Here is a 19,572-nt window from a genome sequence, read left to right as displayed (position 1 = left end):
TAAGGCATTATTGGCCTTTTTCACTCCCAGTCTATCACAAATATAGTGGGGTTTTCCAGAGGCTACAAGATGTAATATCGTAACAGATTAAATGCAGATGCTTCTATGAGAATCTAGCTATCTTCTATTATGCCAGGCATTAAAGGGGGCAAAAAATGTGAAACAATGCCACTTGTCTCACTAAAATTTTTTTGTTTTGGTAAAGTTATTTTTTCATGAAAGTTATATTAGTTATCTTAACATATAATGGGTTAATTATTATCATTTTTAAATGTTAATAAATACTTAAAATTTTTCTCAGTTTTAATTTTTCATACAATAAATGCCAATGGATAAAGCTCATATAAACAAAAGTATGAGAGAGAATCACTCCCTTAACCCCATATTGCAGCACGAGCCCCCTTGGTCCAGTCTGCCTTTCTCCCATTCACTGGTCTAAAAAGGAAAGGTATTTTATTAGTTTCTATGAAACATACTTAATTTTGTTATACAAGAGATAACAGTCTCATAAAACCATGTGGGATATTTAATTACTTGAAGCCATATTATATGAATCACATGTTAATATTACAAATTTAAGTTAATAAAAATCTGAAGAGGTTTTATGACTCACTACCAAATGAATCATAACCTAAAATTACAAAATTCAATATGCATTACTACAAAAAATTATTTCCCATCCATAATATAAATCTATTACAAATTCACAATTTCAAAAACATGAAAAGAAGCTATATAATTACCATTACAATTTCAAGAGCAGGAAGAATCCCCAACTTTGCCAAAGTTTTGAAAAATGCATCCCTGTTTTGAGGTTGTAATGTCTGAGAAAATGCACAAAATTCCTTGAAAAAATTAACCTGTAATGTTAGAAAGAATAGTGAGAAGTTGACACACATTAAAAGTAACTCTGGGACAAACTGTAATGTGATCTACCACAGTGTGGAATTAACCTTCTCAGGGACCTAGAGTTTTTAGGGTATCCTGGCTCCTCAAAAACTAAAGAACACAGAAACCATGCTATAATAAATGGTGGCCGGGTTTTCAGGGAGCACTCATAAAGCACAATTCAATTTTTAAGAATTGTAAGGAACATCAGAGATTTCCTAGGATAAAGGGCTAATTTTATAAATGAGAAAACTGAGAAATAACTACACCAAAGATGACGTGGCTGATTTTTTTTTTTTTTTTTTTTTTTTCTTTTTGTGGTATGCGGGCCTCTCACTGTTGTGGCCTCTCCCGTTGCGGAGCACAGGCTCCGGACGCGCAGGCCCAGCGGCCACGGCTCACAGGCCCAGCCGCTCCGCGGCATATGGGATCCTCCCAGACAGGGGCACGAACCCGTATCCCCTGCATCGGCAGGCGGACTCTCAACCACTGCGCCACCAGGGAGGCCCGACGTGGCTGATTTTAAGTCAGCAATCTTTCATTATTTCTTTAGTATCTGATTATAAGGTTTGAAAAACTGGCAAACTGCTGGTAAACAGCAATCACCATTCTCTTTCCCCAAAGCATGGTTTATATCTCAAAAAAGTGATTACCAACACATTCTAAAGAAAAACACTTCCAAGAACCAATTCATCATTCGTTTATTCAAGAAGGATTCTCCCTACCTCTTGTTTAACAAAACAAAAAGAGCATCTCAGTGATGTATCTACAACCATAAAAATGTATGAGTTTGTAGTTCTGTCCTAACATAAACCACGTCTTGATTTTGTAATTTATAAGGCACATATTCCCTCACTGGGGGGAATAAAACCACATCAAAATATCTCTAAAAACTTCTAAGATATACAAAACAGTAAGTTTTAGAAACTTTGCAAATAATCATTTTATAGTATAATTTAAACACAGGTGACCCTTGAACAACACAGGGGTTGGGGTGCCCGCCCTCCACTAAGTCAAAAACCTGTGTGTAACTCTATAGTAGGCCCTCCATATCTGTGATTCCGCATCCAACCTTGGACCATGTAGTTCTGTAGTATTTACTATTGAAAAAAATCTGTGTCTAAGTGGAACCTGCAGTTCAAACCCACGTTGCTCAAGGGTCATCTGTTTATATCTTTCATACTAATTACAAAAATTTTTCTCTTAAATTAACAAGTTCAATATTAAAAGCTGAGTATGCCAAAAGAGTGAGTGCTCTTTAAGGGTGTGAATTTCAATAATAAATAACTTACCAATTCACGTCGTTTATCATCATCCGTGGCCTCATCTGTTAATTGTGCAAAAACTTCAGACAAAAACTTTTCATCTTCCTACAATGAGAAAAAATAATTACTACGAATTTAATAAAAGTATAAAGTTATTCTCATTTATATGATTTCACAAACTATAATAAAAGTAGCTGAAAACCTAAGAGCATTCCATTACAAAACCTAAAGTTTCAGGTATATTCATATTATAATTTTCAAAACTTGACTACACCATTCAATATTAGTTAGACATATTAATACCTTGTTTAAGCAGAAACCTCAACTATAAAGAACTCTTTGAAAAACAAAAAATAGATATTCTAGAGGTCACGCATGAAAACTCTATTTACCTTAACCAAGAGCCTCTCTAGCTCCCTTTCAGGGTCTATTTATTTACGCTTAATTTAAACATAATTCAAACAAGTTTGAAGATCTCATTATTAGTCCACAGTGGATTAGAAAAATGAGAGTTACAAACACAGCAATAAAGAACACTGAATTCTGGCAGTGATAAGATTATAAAGGTTAACTGTGATTATCTTTTGGTGATGGATTATGAGTGATTTTCTTTTTTGCTCATCTGTATTTTCCAATTTTCTATAATAAATATGGACAATTAAATTACAAAGGAAAAACTGACATGAATATTGAAATTCACTTTAGAGAAGATTTCCATCAAAACGTGCTGAAAGGAAGTTATACTTTTAAGTTTAGTAATCTTCAAAATTCACTTTTATGAAATATAATTTGAATAATTTTAAGTAATTAAAATAGCATAACCTAAAAATATTTGTAATAGTGATAACTGCATGGTTGATAATAAAATCAAAGCATGACATACAAAGGATATAGCTAATATACCTGCCCTTTTTCTTACTGTGAATCATCCATGAAGTGGTATCAATCCCTTAAAGTCTTTCTGAAATAAGGTAGCGCATATATGAAAAAATGAATGAAAAGCACTAGGTATGATCATGGAAAATATAACATGCTCTCCCGCTAAACATCCTTTGAGCTTCAAAGACACATCACTGACAGATAACCCCTTTTTTGACTCAGAATAGTGTTCGTTTTGTTATTTAGTTGACTCCTTTTGGATCTTATGTATGGAAGCCTGAATCATCTATCTACCTTCTGAGAGAGTTCAACTACATAAATAATCTTTTACTTATCCCTCAAATCACTTTTTCATCTCAGTATTTTAGGTTTTGTTGAATAAGCACATATTTACCTCAACTTATACCTTTTATAAATTTTTATCTTCCTGCACCTCTCCCAGATTAAATCTTCCTTTGCTGTCTAAAGATTTTTAACTTTTTCGGAATCTTTTCATAGGAAAATAGTTCCAGTTCTTTGATAAATGCAATTTCCCATTTAAATTCTTCTTATATGACTCATTATTTGTTTGCTGATGGCTAGAACGGCATAAAGTATTACAGAAGCAATTTCAAGTATTACAGTCTGCTAGGAGAATGCTTTCCGATTCCTAGTATATTTCTTTTCTGATCTCTAACATTATTTTTGATATTATTCTACACAAGCACTCTGTTCCAATGTATTAAGGGAGCAATGATAGGTAGCTTAAAGCCTATCATAAATATAGCTGGAAAATTTCCCCTAAATCCCTGGTTCTTCAAGTAATTAAAGTAGATCACTTTAGTTTTCTTCTATTTCATTTTAAGAGCTTTTAATAAATCATAATTATTTTAAGTCAAATTGTGCATGTTTACTATTTTGGATAACAAAACCTTAAAGGGAAAAGATGAGCTGCTCCTAAAAAGTCTGAAATCAAACTTTTTTCTTTGTGATGATGTAAAAATGGGCACATACGCAAACCAAAATCCCAAACCTAGGACCCATGCAACATTAAAAATTCTAAAAGGATCACGTAGACACAGAAATTTAGAATTAGATGAGGTTTTAAGAGAGTACCTAGAGATTGCCTAGTCTAATTTTAAAAGTCCATCCCAAAGAATGGATTTATCAGAAGCTAGCTAGTGATAAAGATGGATTTAGAATCCTGGTCTCCTGCATAATGAAGTTCTGTCACTCCCACAACAGAAAATATACAGGATAGATTCCTAAGTAGGAATCAAACCAAAGCAAAAATATACACACAAACTAGAATGGGACAAGTCCAGTATGATAAAATATAATACATTAAATCCTACACTTGCGTTGAAAAACCTCTAAAACAAAACCATATTATTGCAAAGTTGTTTTCTTAACGGTGTTGGAAGATTTTACATATTAAATTAATGGGATGAAAGGTTAGAAATTTCTCTTTCAGTGCTGAAATCTTTCAAAATATGCCAAAAAAGAACTAAACCACTGATCCCACTGGGTTTTTCACCCAACTCTTATCTATGGAATAGTGAAAATTTATGTAACATGCTAAAATGTCAACATTTGAGATACCTGTCCTTAATCATTTCTAGTGCAGGGAGAAGTTAAAACTTCTTGTTCTGAAAAGGATCTTAACTCTATAGCTGTCTGTGTGGAAATAACCACAATTTACTGGCTTTTTGGAATTTAATTTATAAAACATTTTAAAGTATATTTCTCAATTCTGGACACAAGGGATTGTGATCTGCAATTAGGTAGAAAATTCAGGTTAACTAAAATCTTATGTCCCTATCATGGTTACGATAATCTCAACATGTATTAGAGTACATACTAGGAGCCAGTGACCACCCTAAGTGCTTTCATATAATTGCTCAGTTAATTAACCTAATTTAGGCTAGGAGTTATCTATGTAGTTTTATACTACCTCATTTTGGTGAGTTAGATAAAATTCTTACATTTTTACTTGCCCTATGTAACTAATGCAACAACAGGTTAATACTTATTTAAGAAGCTACAGATATGCATACTAGTTAGCCAGATGGGTATGTGGAAACATCTAATGCCTGCAGGGAAATCTCAGAGATGGGCTTTAGGAAATGAGCCTTTAGAGGCCAATGGCCATAATCTTGCTTTCTTCTCACACACTGTTGAAAACAGAATTCAGCATCACAGCTGGCACTTAAGAGATAACCAAGTGGTAAACCTTAAGTAAACAACAGGTAGCTCACGATATCTGGCTATTTCATAAAATGTCTCTCATGGACCAGAAATGAGTAAAACTTGGTTTATATAACTTTCACAAATAGACCTGTGACAGAATGTATAAAATGACATAGAAAGTTATAAATATTTACAGATTAGTGTGCATAATTTATTTTCAAAACATAAAAAGCATTATGATCTGAATTCAAAAGCAGTCATTTGAAAGTTACACTTGAGCTTCTGTCACTGGGTCCTTTATATCAACTACATTGACTGTGGGTTTATTTCCAGTCTCCTGAGACTATAACTTTTTCTGTCAGCAAGTGAAATGGCACCCTGAATTGTACAGTATGGTTTTAAAAAGTGGGTCCCATGTATTATAAATGGAACCTAATGTGTAAGTCCAACTTGCCTCGCACTTATTGCTGTGGAATAATGAAAAACTGCCTGGTGAAAGAATTATCTGGGAAGTAAACCCTATACAAAAGTAAAGTTATAATAGTGAATAATGGCTGGAAGTATCATGAAATGGAATCTCATAGGTAAGTACTAAGACAGACATTCTTAACTTTTTGGTCTCAGGACCCTTCAAACACTTAAAAACTACTGAGGACCCCAAAGAGCTTTTATTATGTGGGTTATGTTTATCAGTATTTACCATAATTAAAACTGAGATGCTTAAAAACATTAATTTTCATTAAAAAATAAGCTATTATGTTTGTATAAATATTTTTTATGAGAAACAACTGTATCATCCAAAATCATAAACATTTAGAAAGAAGAGTGGCTTTGTTTTACATTTTTGCAAATCTCTTTAATGTCTGGCTTAACAGAAGACAGCTAGATTCTAACATCTCCTTCAGCATTCAATCCGTTGTGATATGTTGTTTTGGTTGAAGTATATGAAGAAAATACAGCCTCACGGTGACAGGAAGTTGGAAAAGGAAAAACTTCTCAGACTTCTCTGAAACGGCTTCAGGTAATCCCAGGGGTCCACAGATATTACTTGAGAACCACTAACTACACTAAGTACTATATAGTAGCAGCTCAATAAACTTAGTGACTGATTTGTAAATAACAAAGGCAGTTATGCAGGAAACTGTTAGTATACTATCACAAGTAAAGCAAAATCTTCAAAATCATGCTTACCAAAACTGTTAGGGTATAAAGGATTAACATGATATAAACATGGTATAAGACTCCTACTTTACAGCTCAAGGAGAGAGAATAAAATCAACCTCCATAGCAAATAATCTGACTATCATTTACTGAAAATTAATGAATGTTTCTCAATTCTGGCTGCACATCTGAATTATTTTGGATGCTTTAAGCACACACACTCACGCATATCCTCAATAATAACTAGGTCTCACAAAATGGAATAAAAAATATTTAAAAAACAGCTGCCTCTGTTTGGGATGATGAAAAAGTTCTGGAAATGGATAGTGGTGATGGCTGCATAACACTGTGAATATACTTAATGCTATGAACTGTACACTTAAAAATTGTTAAAATTTTGAATTTTATGTCATGTATGCTCTACCACAATTTTTTTAATGCAAAAAAACAAAAAGTAAAAAAAAAAAAAAAAACCCAGCTGCATGATAGGACATTTAGAAATATAAAAGGTCACATTAAGAAATGATTCTTCTTCAGAAAACTATGAGATAAAGCCCTGTTTTCTATGCTTGATAGTATAATTAAAGTAAACAAAAGAAATCTTCCAAAACGAAGGAATGAACACCAGCTTAACTATTAAGGGGACTAAATATCTGAAAATAAAATTATGAAGAACACCTCAGTTTACTTACCTGCAACATGCTGACTATTTCAACTTTGTTGAAGAAAATAAAAGATGTAAGAGTAGAAAGAAAATTCTCTTCAAAAACTGATGGTGTAGGCAAAATGATGTCCTGAATGTACTGTACCCTGTAAGTCTGATGTATTTTTTGCCTTAGTTCAGAGTCTGTTATTGGTATAACTTCCTTAAACTTTGCAGTTTTGGTCAAGAATTCTCTGTGCCTTTTTGGCTGAGCCAAAGCAGGGTCATATTCAAGGCATCCCACGACATCCATGATACACTCATCAGAAAACATTACCTCAAACAGAGTTGCCTTATTTAGGAATAAGATTCCTCTAATAATTTCATACAAATGGTGTAAGCCTTCAGTGTTTTCTAGGTTCTCACAAGCCTGGAACAGCTGCAGTAGTTTTTTAATATAGCCTTCATTTTCCAAGGCCAGAGCCAGCTTTTCCCTACGGATAGGTGAGGAGAGAACTGAGGTAACTAAGTCAGCAATCTCTTCAAGTTTATTGAGTTCACATGTGGGCAGGTCAATCAGATGACTGGTTTCAGGCATTTCTTCAAATCGTTCTTCTTCTGATTCATCAATGAGGTCCTGTGTGACTTCCACTGATGGATCCTTACCTTGAACCTAAAAATATCCAAGTACAGCTGGTTACCTTAAAATACAAAAGAATTCAGAATTTTGGGAATCAAATCATTGATCATTGAATTTTTTTTTTTAAATAAATTTCTTTTTTTGGGGCCACGACTCACAGCATGTGGGATCCTAGTTCCCGACCAGGGATTGAACCCCTGCCCCCACTAGACTGCTGGAAGTCCCCTGACTAGTGAATTTAAGTAAAAATCAATACTTTCAAGGAATCAATACTAATACAGTCATTGTTAATTAAAAGTGAAGTCTAGAGGGGGAAAATACAACTAGTTTAGAGTCAGTTATTTGAGTCTTAAGTTACTGACTGCAGATGGTTTCACCTCTAAATTTCCCAACTTACAACTTGAGGTAAACTCTGATCCCTAATAACCTGAATATTTCAGCTAACGTTATGTATGTTTGATATTAAATTATGTAATAACCACTTGCAGTTGTTTATTAAATTCACTCTACCTAGTAGAGTGAATTTTGCAGAAAGTAACTCTTCTGTTGGTCCCCCAAAATTACTATGTATGACAAAGCACCATCACACTGGCTTAACAAGGACACTACTGAGTTCAAACCAAATTAAAACCCAACTCCTTGTATATTCAAGAGTAAGAAAATATGATTTCCTCAAAATACTTTTGAACTTCACTTTTGGAAAAGTATTTGCTTATGCTCTGAGCCTGAAGCTGATAAATAGACTAATAAATAAAGTCTATTCTTTCAAAAACTGGCATTCATTTAACATCTGTGATAAAGCCTCCAAGTATTATCTAGATAAAAATCACAACATAATGAATAAAGAACTGCTTTATAATTCAGGTTGACTACTTTATGATTCAAGAAAAGCATGGCTAACAAATTTTCTATAATGAATTACTCTAACAAAAAATGTTTAGAACTTAACTTTTCATAAATTTTTCTAATTCATAATCCAAGAGTGCAATCATCCTCTTTTCTCCACCTTAAAACATCCCGAATATCCTAAGCAGAAAAAGTTCCACAAATTTCCAAATCCACCAAATCAACATATGAAAAAAGACCTAAGAACTCAGAGAAAAAAGTAGACGGATATACTATACTGATGCATACAAGATACTTTTTTTCCCTAGAGGAATGAGAGTATTCCTTTTACTTCTGAGTTCTCAACAGAGTAGCTGGGCTTAGGGAGGATGACACATAAATATAAGAGAAAATATACGTAACAAGGTTATAAGAACAGTTCAGATAAAATGCCTTGGAAACTCAGAGGAAGGGAAATTCCAGCTCTTGGGGTGGGGGTGAGCAGAGAACACAAGGAAGGAATCATAAAAGCAGTGGCATTTCATAAAAAAGGAATGAAACTGGGTCATTTGTAGAGATGTGGATGGATCTAGAGACTGTCATACAGAGTGAAGTAAGTCAGAAAGAGAAAAATAAAAAATAAATATCGTATATTAATGCATATATGTGGAATCTAGAAAAATGGTACAGATGAACCAGTTTGCAGGGCAGAAACAGAAACACAGATGTAGAGAACAAATGTATGGACCCCAAGGGGGCAAAGTGGTGGGGGTGGTGGTGGGATGAACTGGGAGATTGGGATTGACATGTATACACTAATATGTATAGAATAGATAACTAATAAGAACCTGCTGTATAAAAAAATAAATAAAATAAAATTCAAAAAAAGGAAAAAAAAGCAGTGGCATCTGAGATTTTAAGTGGACCTTCAAAGATAGGTAAGATTCTGAGGGGAGATAAAGGTACTCAAAGTGCAAGGGGAAGAGCACAGAGCCAGAGAAATGGGAATATGTGACATGCATATGGCAAACAGCAAAAATGGAAATGTAGACTCTAGCCAGATCATGAAAAGTCAAGCTAAAACACTGGCATTATTGTTCAGGGAAGTGAATGTGTAGCACTGTCCTTTAGAAATTAACCTGGCATCAGCTGCATGAGACAAATTTGAAAATATAGATAAATTAGGGTGTTATTCCAAAGGCTACATGAACAACTGAATTTGGATAGTGATGTTGGGACAGATATGGGATAGCTACAAAAAGAGAGAAGGAAACACAATGACCCTACAGTTTTAAACCCATCATTGGGAAGATTATGGCTTCTTTAACAAAAACTGGGAATGTGGGAGAGGAATGTCAGTAAGAGTTCAGTTTTATTAAGTTTGAGTTGTTTGAATATCCAGCTGGCAATTAAATCTGTGGGCCTACTACTCTGGAAAAAGAATAGGACAGAAGATAGAGATTTGGCATTAGGGTAACAGTTAAAGCCAGAAGACTCTGACACTAACCAGAGCAAAGAGAAAACGTAGTGTGAGGGGAAGGAAGAAGAATCAGAGGTTACAGAGAACAAATAAGAGGAAACCAGGAGTTAACTTACACTTCAAATGAGCATAGTTTGCATATGTTTCGGAATAAAAGCACAGCTCCAGAATCATGCATGTAACCACTAGGTTACAGCATGTTTATTTCTTTGTTATCTAGTATTATCCCTTACAAGTTTCCTGGATTCATCCTGAACATAACCCTGACTGATCTATCTGTCAACAGCACATAAACCCAAGTGTCTACCTGGATGACAATAGTGCTGTCCACCAGATATTTCTGGTTCTCTCCGTCTTGTGGCACGTGAGTTCATTGCTTCCATGAAGTTACATGTAGCTGTGTGACTTGCTTTGGCCAATAAAATGTGAGCAAATTGCCATGTATAACTTCTGGGAAGAGCTTTCAAAAACCAGTGCTCTGATTTGCCACCTTTCTTTCCCACTTTGCAATAATCATGGAAGTATTAAAATGAATTCTCTATCAACTTGGGTCCCTGAGAGGCTCTGTTGAGCACAGCCCCTTCCTCTCCAATATTGGTCAAACAGCATTAAGGGGGCTTCCCTGGTGGTGCAGTGGTTAAGAATCCGCCTGCCAATGCAGGGGACACGGGTTTGAGCACTGGTTCGGGAAGATCCCACATGCTGCGGAGCAACTAAGCCCGTGCGCCACAACTACTGAGCCTGCGCTCTAGAGCCCACGAGTCACAACTACTGAGCCCATGTGCCACAATTACTGAAGCCCATGCGCCTAAAGCCCACGCTCCCCAACAAGAAGCCACTGCAATGAGAAGCCCGCGCACTGAAACCAAGAGTAGCCCCCACTTGCTGCAGCTAGAGAAAGCCCCCGTGCAGCAACAAAGACCCAACGCAGCCAAAAATAAATAAATTAAAAGAAAACAGCGTTAAGGAAAAAACCAAACTTTTGTTGTGATAAGGTTCATGGTAAGTCCACACTATCAGTAGGCTTCTCAATGAAAATTTCTCTTTTCCACACTCCTATCCTAGTCCCTTATAGCTACTGCTTTAATTTTTTTCCCCTTTTCAAGGGTCAAACGCTATTACTTTCCCCTTTAAGTCTCATAAGAGAGAACTTTTTCCCTTTGGGAAAAAAAGAGGCCATCAGTGCTCAACTTCTTCCAACATTCTTCTTTTCCATCTCACAACTTATCTTCATCCAATTCCTTCATCTGTTTCAAAGAAAATGTCTCTACCATTTTCTGAGGTTAGAAGTTCCATATGTACTTCTGATTTTATGCTTTCTAAGAGCTCAATATGTATCAATTATCTTAGCTCTTTTTTAAAAAATTAATTGATTAATTAATTTGGTTGTGCTGGGTCTTAGTTGCCAGCTGGTAGGCTCCTTAGTTGTGGCTCGCCAGCTCCTTAATTGTGGCACGTGGGCTCCTTAGTTGTGGCACACGAACTCTTAGTTGCAGCATGCATGTGGGATCTAGTTCCCTGACCAGGGATCGAACCCAGGCCTCCTGCATTGGGAGTGCAGAGTCTTAACCACTGTGCCACCAGGGAAGTTTCTTGGCCCTTGTTTTTGTAATTTCTCTCTCCACAATGATTCTTTTGTTCTATCATTCACCATTTCCCTTAAGATACTTATTGCCCTTTAAGCTGTCAATCTTTTTCAGAGAGGAGTTCTATTTTCTTATTATAAGGGGTTAAGAAATGACAAAGAAATAGGTTTTTTATTGAAATCATTCTTTCAAAGGTCAGCAGTGACCTCCCAGAATTAACAAGTAAAACACAACGTATGGTTCTGTTGAATACAACACAGTAGCTGGGAGCAATAAACTAAATGTGTACTCAGCAACATGGCTAGATCTTAAAAGTACAGTACTGAGTTGTGTAGTAAAAAATTAACCTTGCTAGACCAGCAGAGTGGCCAAACCTAACATTCCTTTCGAAGGCGGAAAAGTTTGTGTAAAAATCAATGACAAATGGGGAGGAGAAATGGTAACAGAGGGCAAAGGAATAAATAAATAGGCAATGTAATGAAGGAAATCTAATATTAACACTGGTGCCTTACAAAAAGCTCAGAGTAAGAGATGATATTCTCTTAGCTCAATTGTAACAGATGCCTGGAAGGGTGAAGCCATATGTTTCCTAAGTCTACCACTGCTACTGGGACTCAACAAGGTAAAATGGAAGTCTGTAAGTCTACCTGATAGAGCCAACACCACCCTGGGAGACACTGTCATACAATATGATGAACTGGACCAATTATTAATGACTGAGTGGGATTCTTATAATGTGCCAGTATCTACTGACGCTTACTTTTTTCAGGTTACATCTACTACCATACCGCAATATGGTATAACATTGCCACTGTTGATCCAACTACCTCATGTACATAAGCCTTATGATAATATTGATATTATGATCAAATGTATTAGGAAACTGAATTAAAGCCTCCTCAGCATGTAATGTTGATAGAAAATGACTGGCATGAGGAATAAGTGGACTTACTAACTGTTAACCATCAGCTAATTTCTATACTAAAGAGTTCTCTAGGAGTTTACCATAAGGTACAAACTGTGGTAGATCAAGGAGGGTAATGAGCAGTCAAAACAGTGCAAAAATATAAAAAGTAAATCATGGCTTTACAGGACACAATAGTTGTTTCTTTAAATCTACTCCTAGCCCAGACTGACTCCTCCAAATGTTAGGCATATTCATACTGATACTATTGCTCTGTCATATAAATGCTCCACTAAGTGTAGATGCTTAGACAAATATGACCACTTTGCTGTAAGAGTCTTGGCCAAGGGCCAAAGGGTGGCCTTTGGAGTAAAGGACTAATCTTGCCCAAAGAAAGATTTGGACCTTGCCTAACTCCTGAGAGTCAACCTCTAAGCACTCTGAATATCCTATCTGTTGGGAGTATTTTTGTTTATCTGGGGACCTTGGGCTATGATGGACAGTCCACATACATGTGTGGATAACTGTATGGTTTATGGAGATCTTGGGCCCCACAATATCAGCTCAACCTCTAGGAGTGCTGGAAACTAGAGTCAGCCACATGGGTAGTCAGCCTGCTTATATGACTAACACCCCAATGAAAATGCTGGGCACAAAGGTTTGGGTAAGTTTCCCTGGTCAGTAATACTCTGTGCATGTTGCCACCCATCGTTGCTGTGAGAAGTTAAGTGCTGTCTGCATGACTATTCTGAAAAGAGAAAACTGGATACTGACGCCTGGAACTCTCCTAGACTCCGCCCGATGTGCCTTTTCCCAATGGTAATTTTAACCTGAATCACATCATTGTAATAAACTTCACCATGAATATAATAGCTTTGTGGAATTCTCTAAGTCTTTCTAGTGAATTAGTGAACCTGTGAGTAGTCTTGGGGACCTCCCGAACTACATAGTGAAAAGAGTAAAAAACAAATTTCAGTGAAAAGTTCTAAGACAAAAGTACAAAGTCATTAAGAAGAGAGATGCATGAGGGAAGGGATGTGGGAACAGATGTATATGTATGACTGATTCACTCTGTTATAAAGCAGAAACCAATAAAAAAATAAAATTAAAAAAAAAAAAGAAATGAAGACCCAACACAGCAAAAATAAATATATTAATTAATAAACTCCTACCCCCAAAATCTTCTTTAAAAAAAAAAAAGGAAACCGTTGTGCAATGTGTGCTAATACAGAACATTCTACACAATATAATTTATACATCCTGTAGGTATATTATATGACTGTTAAGAATAAGCTAAATCTTCCTAAAATATAAGGTATTTACTGGTCATATTATTAGGTAATAAACAGCAGATTAAAGAACCTGTTTGATTTCCATTTTTTAAGTTGTTAATACTGAATGAAATTATGAGAAAAAAAAAGAATATATATATATATATCCAAGAACATATATTAAACAGCATGTGCTGAGGTGTGGGGAGGGGAAAAGTGGGGCAAAGTATAACTGAATATGCTGATCACTGGAAAATATTATCCACAATATAAATTTATGTTCTAGCAGGCATGTAATTCAACACCCTAGTTCTAAATAAGATGTTTGTCTTCTGTTTTATTCACTCATTTTTCAAATATATACTGAGTACATACACAACGTGTGCCAGTTGCCATGCTGGTATTGGAGGGAGAAAACAAAATAAAATATCACGTTTCAGTAATTTATCATAAAAAAAGGTTAGTCTTTATATACTGCTATTAATATTCTGAACAGCCTTATAAATATTATGGAAAAGTAATCTTTCATTTTGAAATTATTGCCTTCATTATTTACATGGAACATTTTTCCCCCCATTTCATAGATGAATGAATTCATGGTTCAAGTTTATTGAATCAAGAACAGAACAGCAAGTATTTATGAACTGCATATGTATGTCTGCAATAGAGGTCACTTTTTTTTAGATCTTACACCTCACTTTACAGAACACTTTGCAAACATAAAATTCAATCTGAATCCTTGGAGAGCACATGAGATAATAAAGGGTAAAAATGAGGACCTTCTTGCCATCACCATCCACAGGTTTAAAAACAGGCAAAACAAAAAGGTGAAATAGTAACAAAACAATTAGGATTATATTCTTATGTGTACTGTACAAATTAAAGAAATAACATATTTACTAATGTTTCCAACTGTTCATTAACTAGAATTCTAGTATGTATGTATACTAATAATGCTCCGGCAATACATGATGCATACATAGTCAGATATGAGGTAGGAAAGAAACAAACCATCTACTCCCAGATAAGAAAAGTTTAGTGATCTAGAGCCATATGTCAAATAAGCTTTCTATGGAATGATAAGATTCTTACTACACTTTTGTAGGCCACTTTATTATGCCATCTGGCACTGTTATTGGGAGGACCAAGGAAAAAAAATGATTGTGGTCAGATCCATAAAACTAACTCAAGAACCTTCAGTGAGGGCTTCCCTCACTGGCGCAGTGGTTGGGAGTCTGCGTGCGAATGCAGGGGACCTGGGTTCGAGCCCTGGTCCAGGATCCCACATGCTGTGGAGCAACTAAGCCCACATGCCACAACTACTGAGCCTGTGCTCTAGAGCCCACGAGCCACAACTACGGAAGCCCACGCGCCTACAGCCTGTGCTCCGCAACAAGAGAAGACACCACAATGAGAAGTCCGCTCACCGCAACTAAAGAAAGCCCGCACACAGCAACAAAGACCCAACGCAGCCAAAAATGAATTAAAAAAAAAAAAAAAAAAAGAACCTTCAGTGATAAGAATCCCTAGAGGCAAAGCTGATATAAGTGAAATGATGACAGTCGAAAAACACTATAGGGACTTCCCTGGTGGCACAGTGGTTAAGAATCTGTCTGCCAATGCAGGGGACATGGGTTTGATCCCTGGTCCAGGAAGATCCCACATGCCGTGGAGCATTTAAGCCCATGTGCCACAACTACTCAGCCTGCGCTCTAGAGCCTGAGCTCCACAGCAAAAGAAGCCACTGCAATGAGAAGCCTGCGCACCGCAACGAAGAGTAGCCCCTGCTCACTGCAACTAGAGAAAGTCGGTGCTCAACAACAAAGACCCAACGCAGCCAAAAATAAATAAATTTGTATTAAAAAACCCCACTGTAATAGAAGATTAGACTAGGCAACCAATGAAACACAGTGATCTCCATTTACAGAAAATAGTAATTAAAAATGAATTTTATGATTTACCAACTGTCATAGCCCATTTGCCCAAGGAGACATAACTACTAAATGTAATGTGGTTCCCTGAACAGGATTCTGGAACACTGACATTTAAGCTGAGGAAATCTGAATAAATGTAGAATTTAGTTAATAATAATGTATAAATAATAATACATAATAATGTATGAATATTAGTTCATTAATTGTGACCAATATGTATACTAATGTAAGATGCTAATAGGGAAAACTATTTAATAGGGGAAACTGTGAGGGGAGGAGATATCAGGCAGAGGAGTATATAGAAACTATTTTCTGCTCTTGTTTTCCATAAATCTGACACTTCTAAAATAAAAACTTCATTAAAAAAATTCCAATGCACAACTGAAACATATACTTCAATTAAAAAAAAAATTCTAGTTACCCTGAGAGTTACCACCTATCCTATATCCTGCTACACTGTAAGTTCCTTCTGAGTTGAAGTCATGAGCACTTTTGATTATTAGTGTCTGGCACACAGTTATCCATAAACATTATGCAAACAGGTGACCAAATATTAAAGAAAAGTCTAAAAGCCTTCAACGTAACTATTTAATCTTTTTTTCTGTTAGAAGATCTTTGACATTTTGTAGGGTATTAATTATGAATATATGCTATCAAAATCTAAAGTGGTAAAACAAAATTACAACTTAAAAAAAATTTCAAGTAAAAAATTTTGATGTATAACATAGAGACACTTGTAGGTTAGGTTATCAAATTCTCACATGAAGATACTATCTCTCCACATTCTAATACACATCTTTTAGATATAATGAAAAATAAATCATGAATGCATGCAAACTTAAGTTAAAAATTACTAAAATAACCTTACCTGACAAATTTTTTCCCAGATCTCATCACAGCCAGCTTTTTCCTGAAAACTTAGTGCCAGATCATAGTTTTCAGCTTCTGACCAAACAATTAATGTATCCTGTTTAAAAATAAAGATTTCTGTATCATCACACCAGAAAAGAAACAACTACAAAGTATAAATAAAAACCAAGAGGACAGGAAACAGCGCAGCAATGCCCCCAGGTAAGTGCAATTAATGTACACTCAAATGACATCATATAACTGTATTTTGTTATCCTTTGAAATTTTAGTAATATCTGGCAATGAAATCATAGCTTTGGTACTGAAAATGACAGTGAGCAATTTTCTGAAACAAAAAATATTAAAACATGTTAGCAGGCTCTAGCTCATGTTACCAAGATAATGTTTAATGGAAAGTCTAGCATTCTTGGCCAAAATGTCATGTAGACATTCTAATCATCTACTTCCTATTGTTTCCAGAAAGTCAGCTGTTCCACTCACTAACCACCTATCCATTTATTTTTCCCTTCAAGCTGGTTACCAGTAGGCTAACTAATGGCTGAAAATTATCCTAAGGTTTGACCCTTTCTATTTTTGCCTTTTTTAAATCTGGAAAAGCCTTCAGGATATTAAGGAATGTGAAACAAAGGTGACAGAAAATACTTGCTCTACCTGTATTACCAATAGCACCTAGTTTAGCAGCTTCGATAGTAAAAAATTAAGAACCTCAGTTTCAGATAAGTGCTTTTCTGGATGTCCTTAATTATATCCCTCCCAAAAGGTTATGCCTTTAGGGAAAAGTTGTCAACTCCCTTATTAAAAACTAAGGTTTGGTTTTAAATTAAAACACGCAAGTTTAAACACGAAAATCACTATGCAACACCTAAATGAAATGGACTTTTAAAGGATACATAATAATGAAAGTTTAATATGGCCAAAACTTTGATTTAAAAAAAATGCACATTTAAGTTTATTCCCTAATTATCAAAAATATAATCTATGAAAGCACCTTATATTTATTAATTGTTCAGCTGACCAGTACTTACAAATATTATGGCCTGATATTAAAAAATATATAAAATTAAAAGTTAGCCCCAGGGACTTCCCTGGTGGCACAGTGGTTAAGAATCCACCTGCCAATGTAGGGGACAAGGGTTCAATCCCTGGTCCGGGAAGATCCCACATGCCGCGGAGCAACTAAGCCCGTGTGCCACAACTACTGAGCCCATGCGCCACAACTACTGAAGCCCGAGCGCCTAGAGCCCATACTGAAACAAGAGAAGCCACCGCAATGAGAAGTCCTCGCACTGCAATGAAGAGTAGCCCCCGCTCGCCGCAACTAGAGAAAGCCTGCATGCAGCAATGAAGACCCAACGCAGCCAAAAAAAAAAAAAAAAAAAAAAGTTAGCCCCAAATTAATAAAGACAAAGTTTTAAAAATGAAAACATTTCAATACTTTGGTAGCTCATCCCTTAATTAATCTAGGCCTCAGATTAATACTTATCTGCTGTGTGATCAGGTAAGAAGAACACTGAAAATCTAAGTTCTAGCTTCTGGCTGGCCATGCTTCTTGGAAGGGATATTTGCCATCAGCTATTCTAAAATTTTATCAGGTTGTTTAAAAACCTTTAGTGGCTTCCACCATGTAGAGAAGGGGTTGTGAAATCTTTTTAAAAAACCAGAACTCTTTTTATAAACAAAATTTTAGTAAGAATCTCCATTAAAAAAAAGAGAGATAAAAACAAGGCTATTCTAGTTAAAGCACTAGGGCACCCACACAAGCTCCATGTTCTTTCCTCAGTTCCTCAGTTGTTTTTTTAGAGCCCTCCTCAAAACAGCTACATGAACAGTGCTCTCCAAACTTTTAAAAACCGTGTGCCTCAAGTTACTTACAAATTATATACAGAAGTATAATATTACTATAGCCATATTTTATAAAACATACAGTAAAATAAAAATTAAAAGGCTTATATAAAGATTAAATAAGCAATATTTTAAAATGTTTAAACTGCAATGGCTCCATATCATTATTATTTAGAATTTTAAGACCCAATATAGTTAGGGCACAGTATACCCATAAATGATAGGAGATACAAATCCGTATTTAGTGACATCCTTTTAATAATTCTGAATTTTGGGGGAGGGGCAACTTTTTGTAATATCTATTTTATCATTATTTCGGCTTTGTCACTTGCCCGACAGATTACACTAGGAGTGTAAATGTCAGTTTGACCATTATCTTGTTCACTTGCACTTACAGTACTGTTTTCAACCCATTTTAAGGCACATGCTCCTTTTGTTAGGGTTACAGGTTAGTTTAAATTGGAAAATATCTGTAAACAGTTAACTGCACATACAGGCTATAACTCACAATAGGCTAGGAACACTTTTCATGGAAACGTTACTCTTCTCTCAGAATACTATTCTTATTTTTGACCCTTGATCATGTGAATTTATTAAATATTCGCAAAATTCAACTTCTCCTTTTGATACAATAAACAGGTTTCTTCTCCAATGATTCATACTATGCATTCTATTTTGGAGATCACTATTACAACAGAATGAATGAAATTTGAAACCATTTAACCAGGCATCCAAGGCCCTTTGCATTTTGGTTCCATCTACCTTCTGAGAGAAAAGTCGAGGTAAGCAACAAAGTCTGAATTAAGATAACTGAGTCCCCTTCTTCCTATCATTTTCTTTTGTTCTTTCCTTCCCATTCTTAACAGTAAACTCTTACCCATAAGCCAGTCAAAATCCCAGAAACTAAACAGTATTTATATTCAGAATCCTTTTTCAATGCAGAGGACTGACCTTGGGAGATGGTTAAAAAACACAGATTCCCATGCTTCTCCCCTGGGTACAGGTCTGGAGGAAAGCCCAAGAATCCTTATTTTTAACAAGGGTCTCAGGTAATTCTTTGGGTAAGTCAAAATTGAGAAGATGACCGAAGTGTACCTCTAGTTGGTTAACAGAGGATAGGGAAGTGCCATCAAGAGTAGACACCTTCCATCTCTATGTACCTATCCAAATGGGTGACAACATTCATCTTTCCTTTTCCTCCTCCATATCTTACTG

The 19,572-nt window shown here is 35.6% G+C and overlaps 1 protein-coding gene across 2 annotated transcripts in view; it reads right to left on the bottom strand.

The window, feature by feature from the left end:
• The window catches only part of PPP4R3B (protein phosphatase 4 regulatory subunit 3B), a 67,687-nt gene that overhangs the window by 39,234 nt on the left and 8,881 nt on the right, over positions 1 to 19,572 (bottom strand). For both annotated transcript variants that reach the window (XM_081254819.1, XM_081254818.1), the window contains exons 3-6: positions 16,514 to 16,612; positions 7,055 to 7,678; positions 2,181 to 2,258; positions 744 to 860 (exon numbers count right to left, since the gene is read on the bottom strand). In XM_081254819.1, the coding sequence (XP_081110945.1) occupies positions 744 to 860; positions 2,181 to 2,258; positions 7,055 to 7,678; positions 16,514 to 16,612 (918 nt within the window). The remainder of the gene's footprint in view (positions 1 to 743; positions 861 to 2,180; positions 2,259 to 7,054; positions 7,679 to 16,513; positions 16,613 to 19,572) is intronic.

Source organism: Mesoplodon bidens, assembly GCF_964165515.1.
Source record: "Mesoplodon bidens genome assembly, chromosome: 14".
In the NCBI taxonomy this organism is placed as follows: Eukaryota; Metazoa; Chordata; class Mammalia; order Artiodactyla; family Ziphiidae; genus Mesoplodon; species Mesoplodon bidens.
The sequence above is the reverse complement of the archived record's forward strand: the minus strand, read 5'-3'. Positions and strand labels throughout refer to the sequence as shown.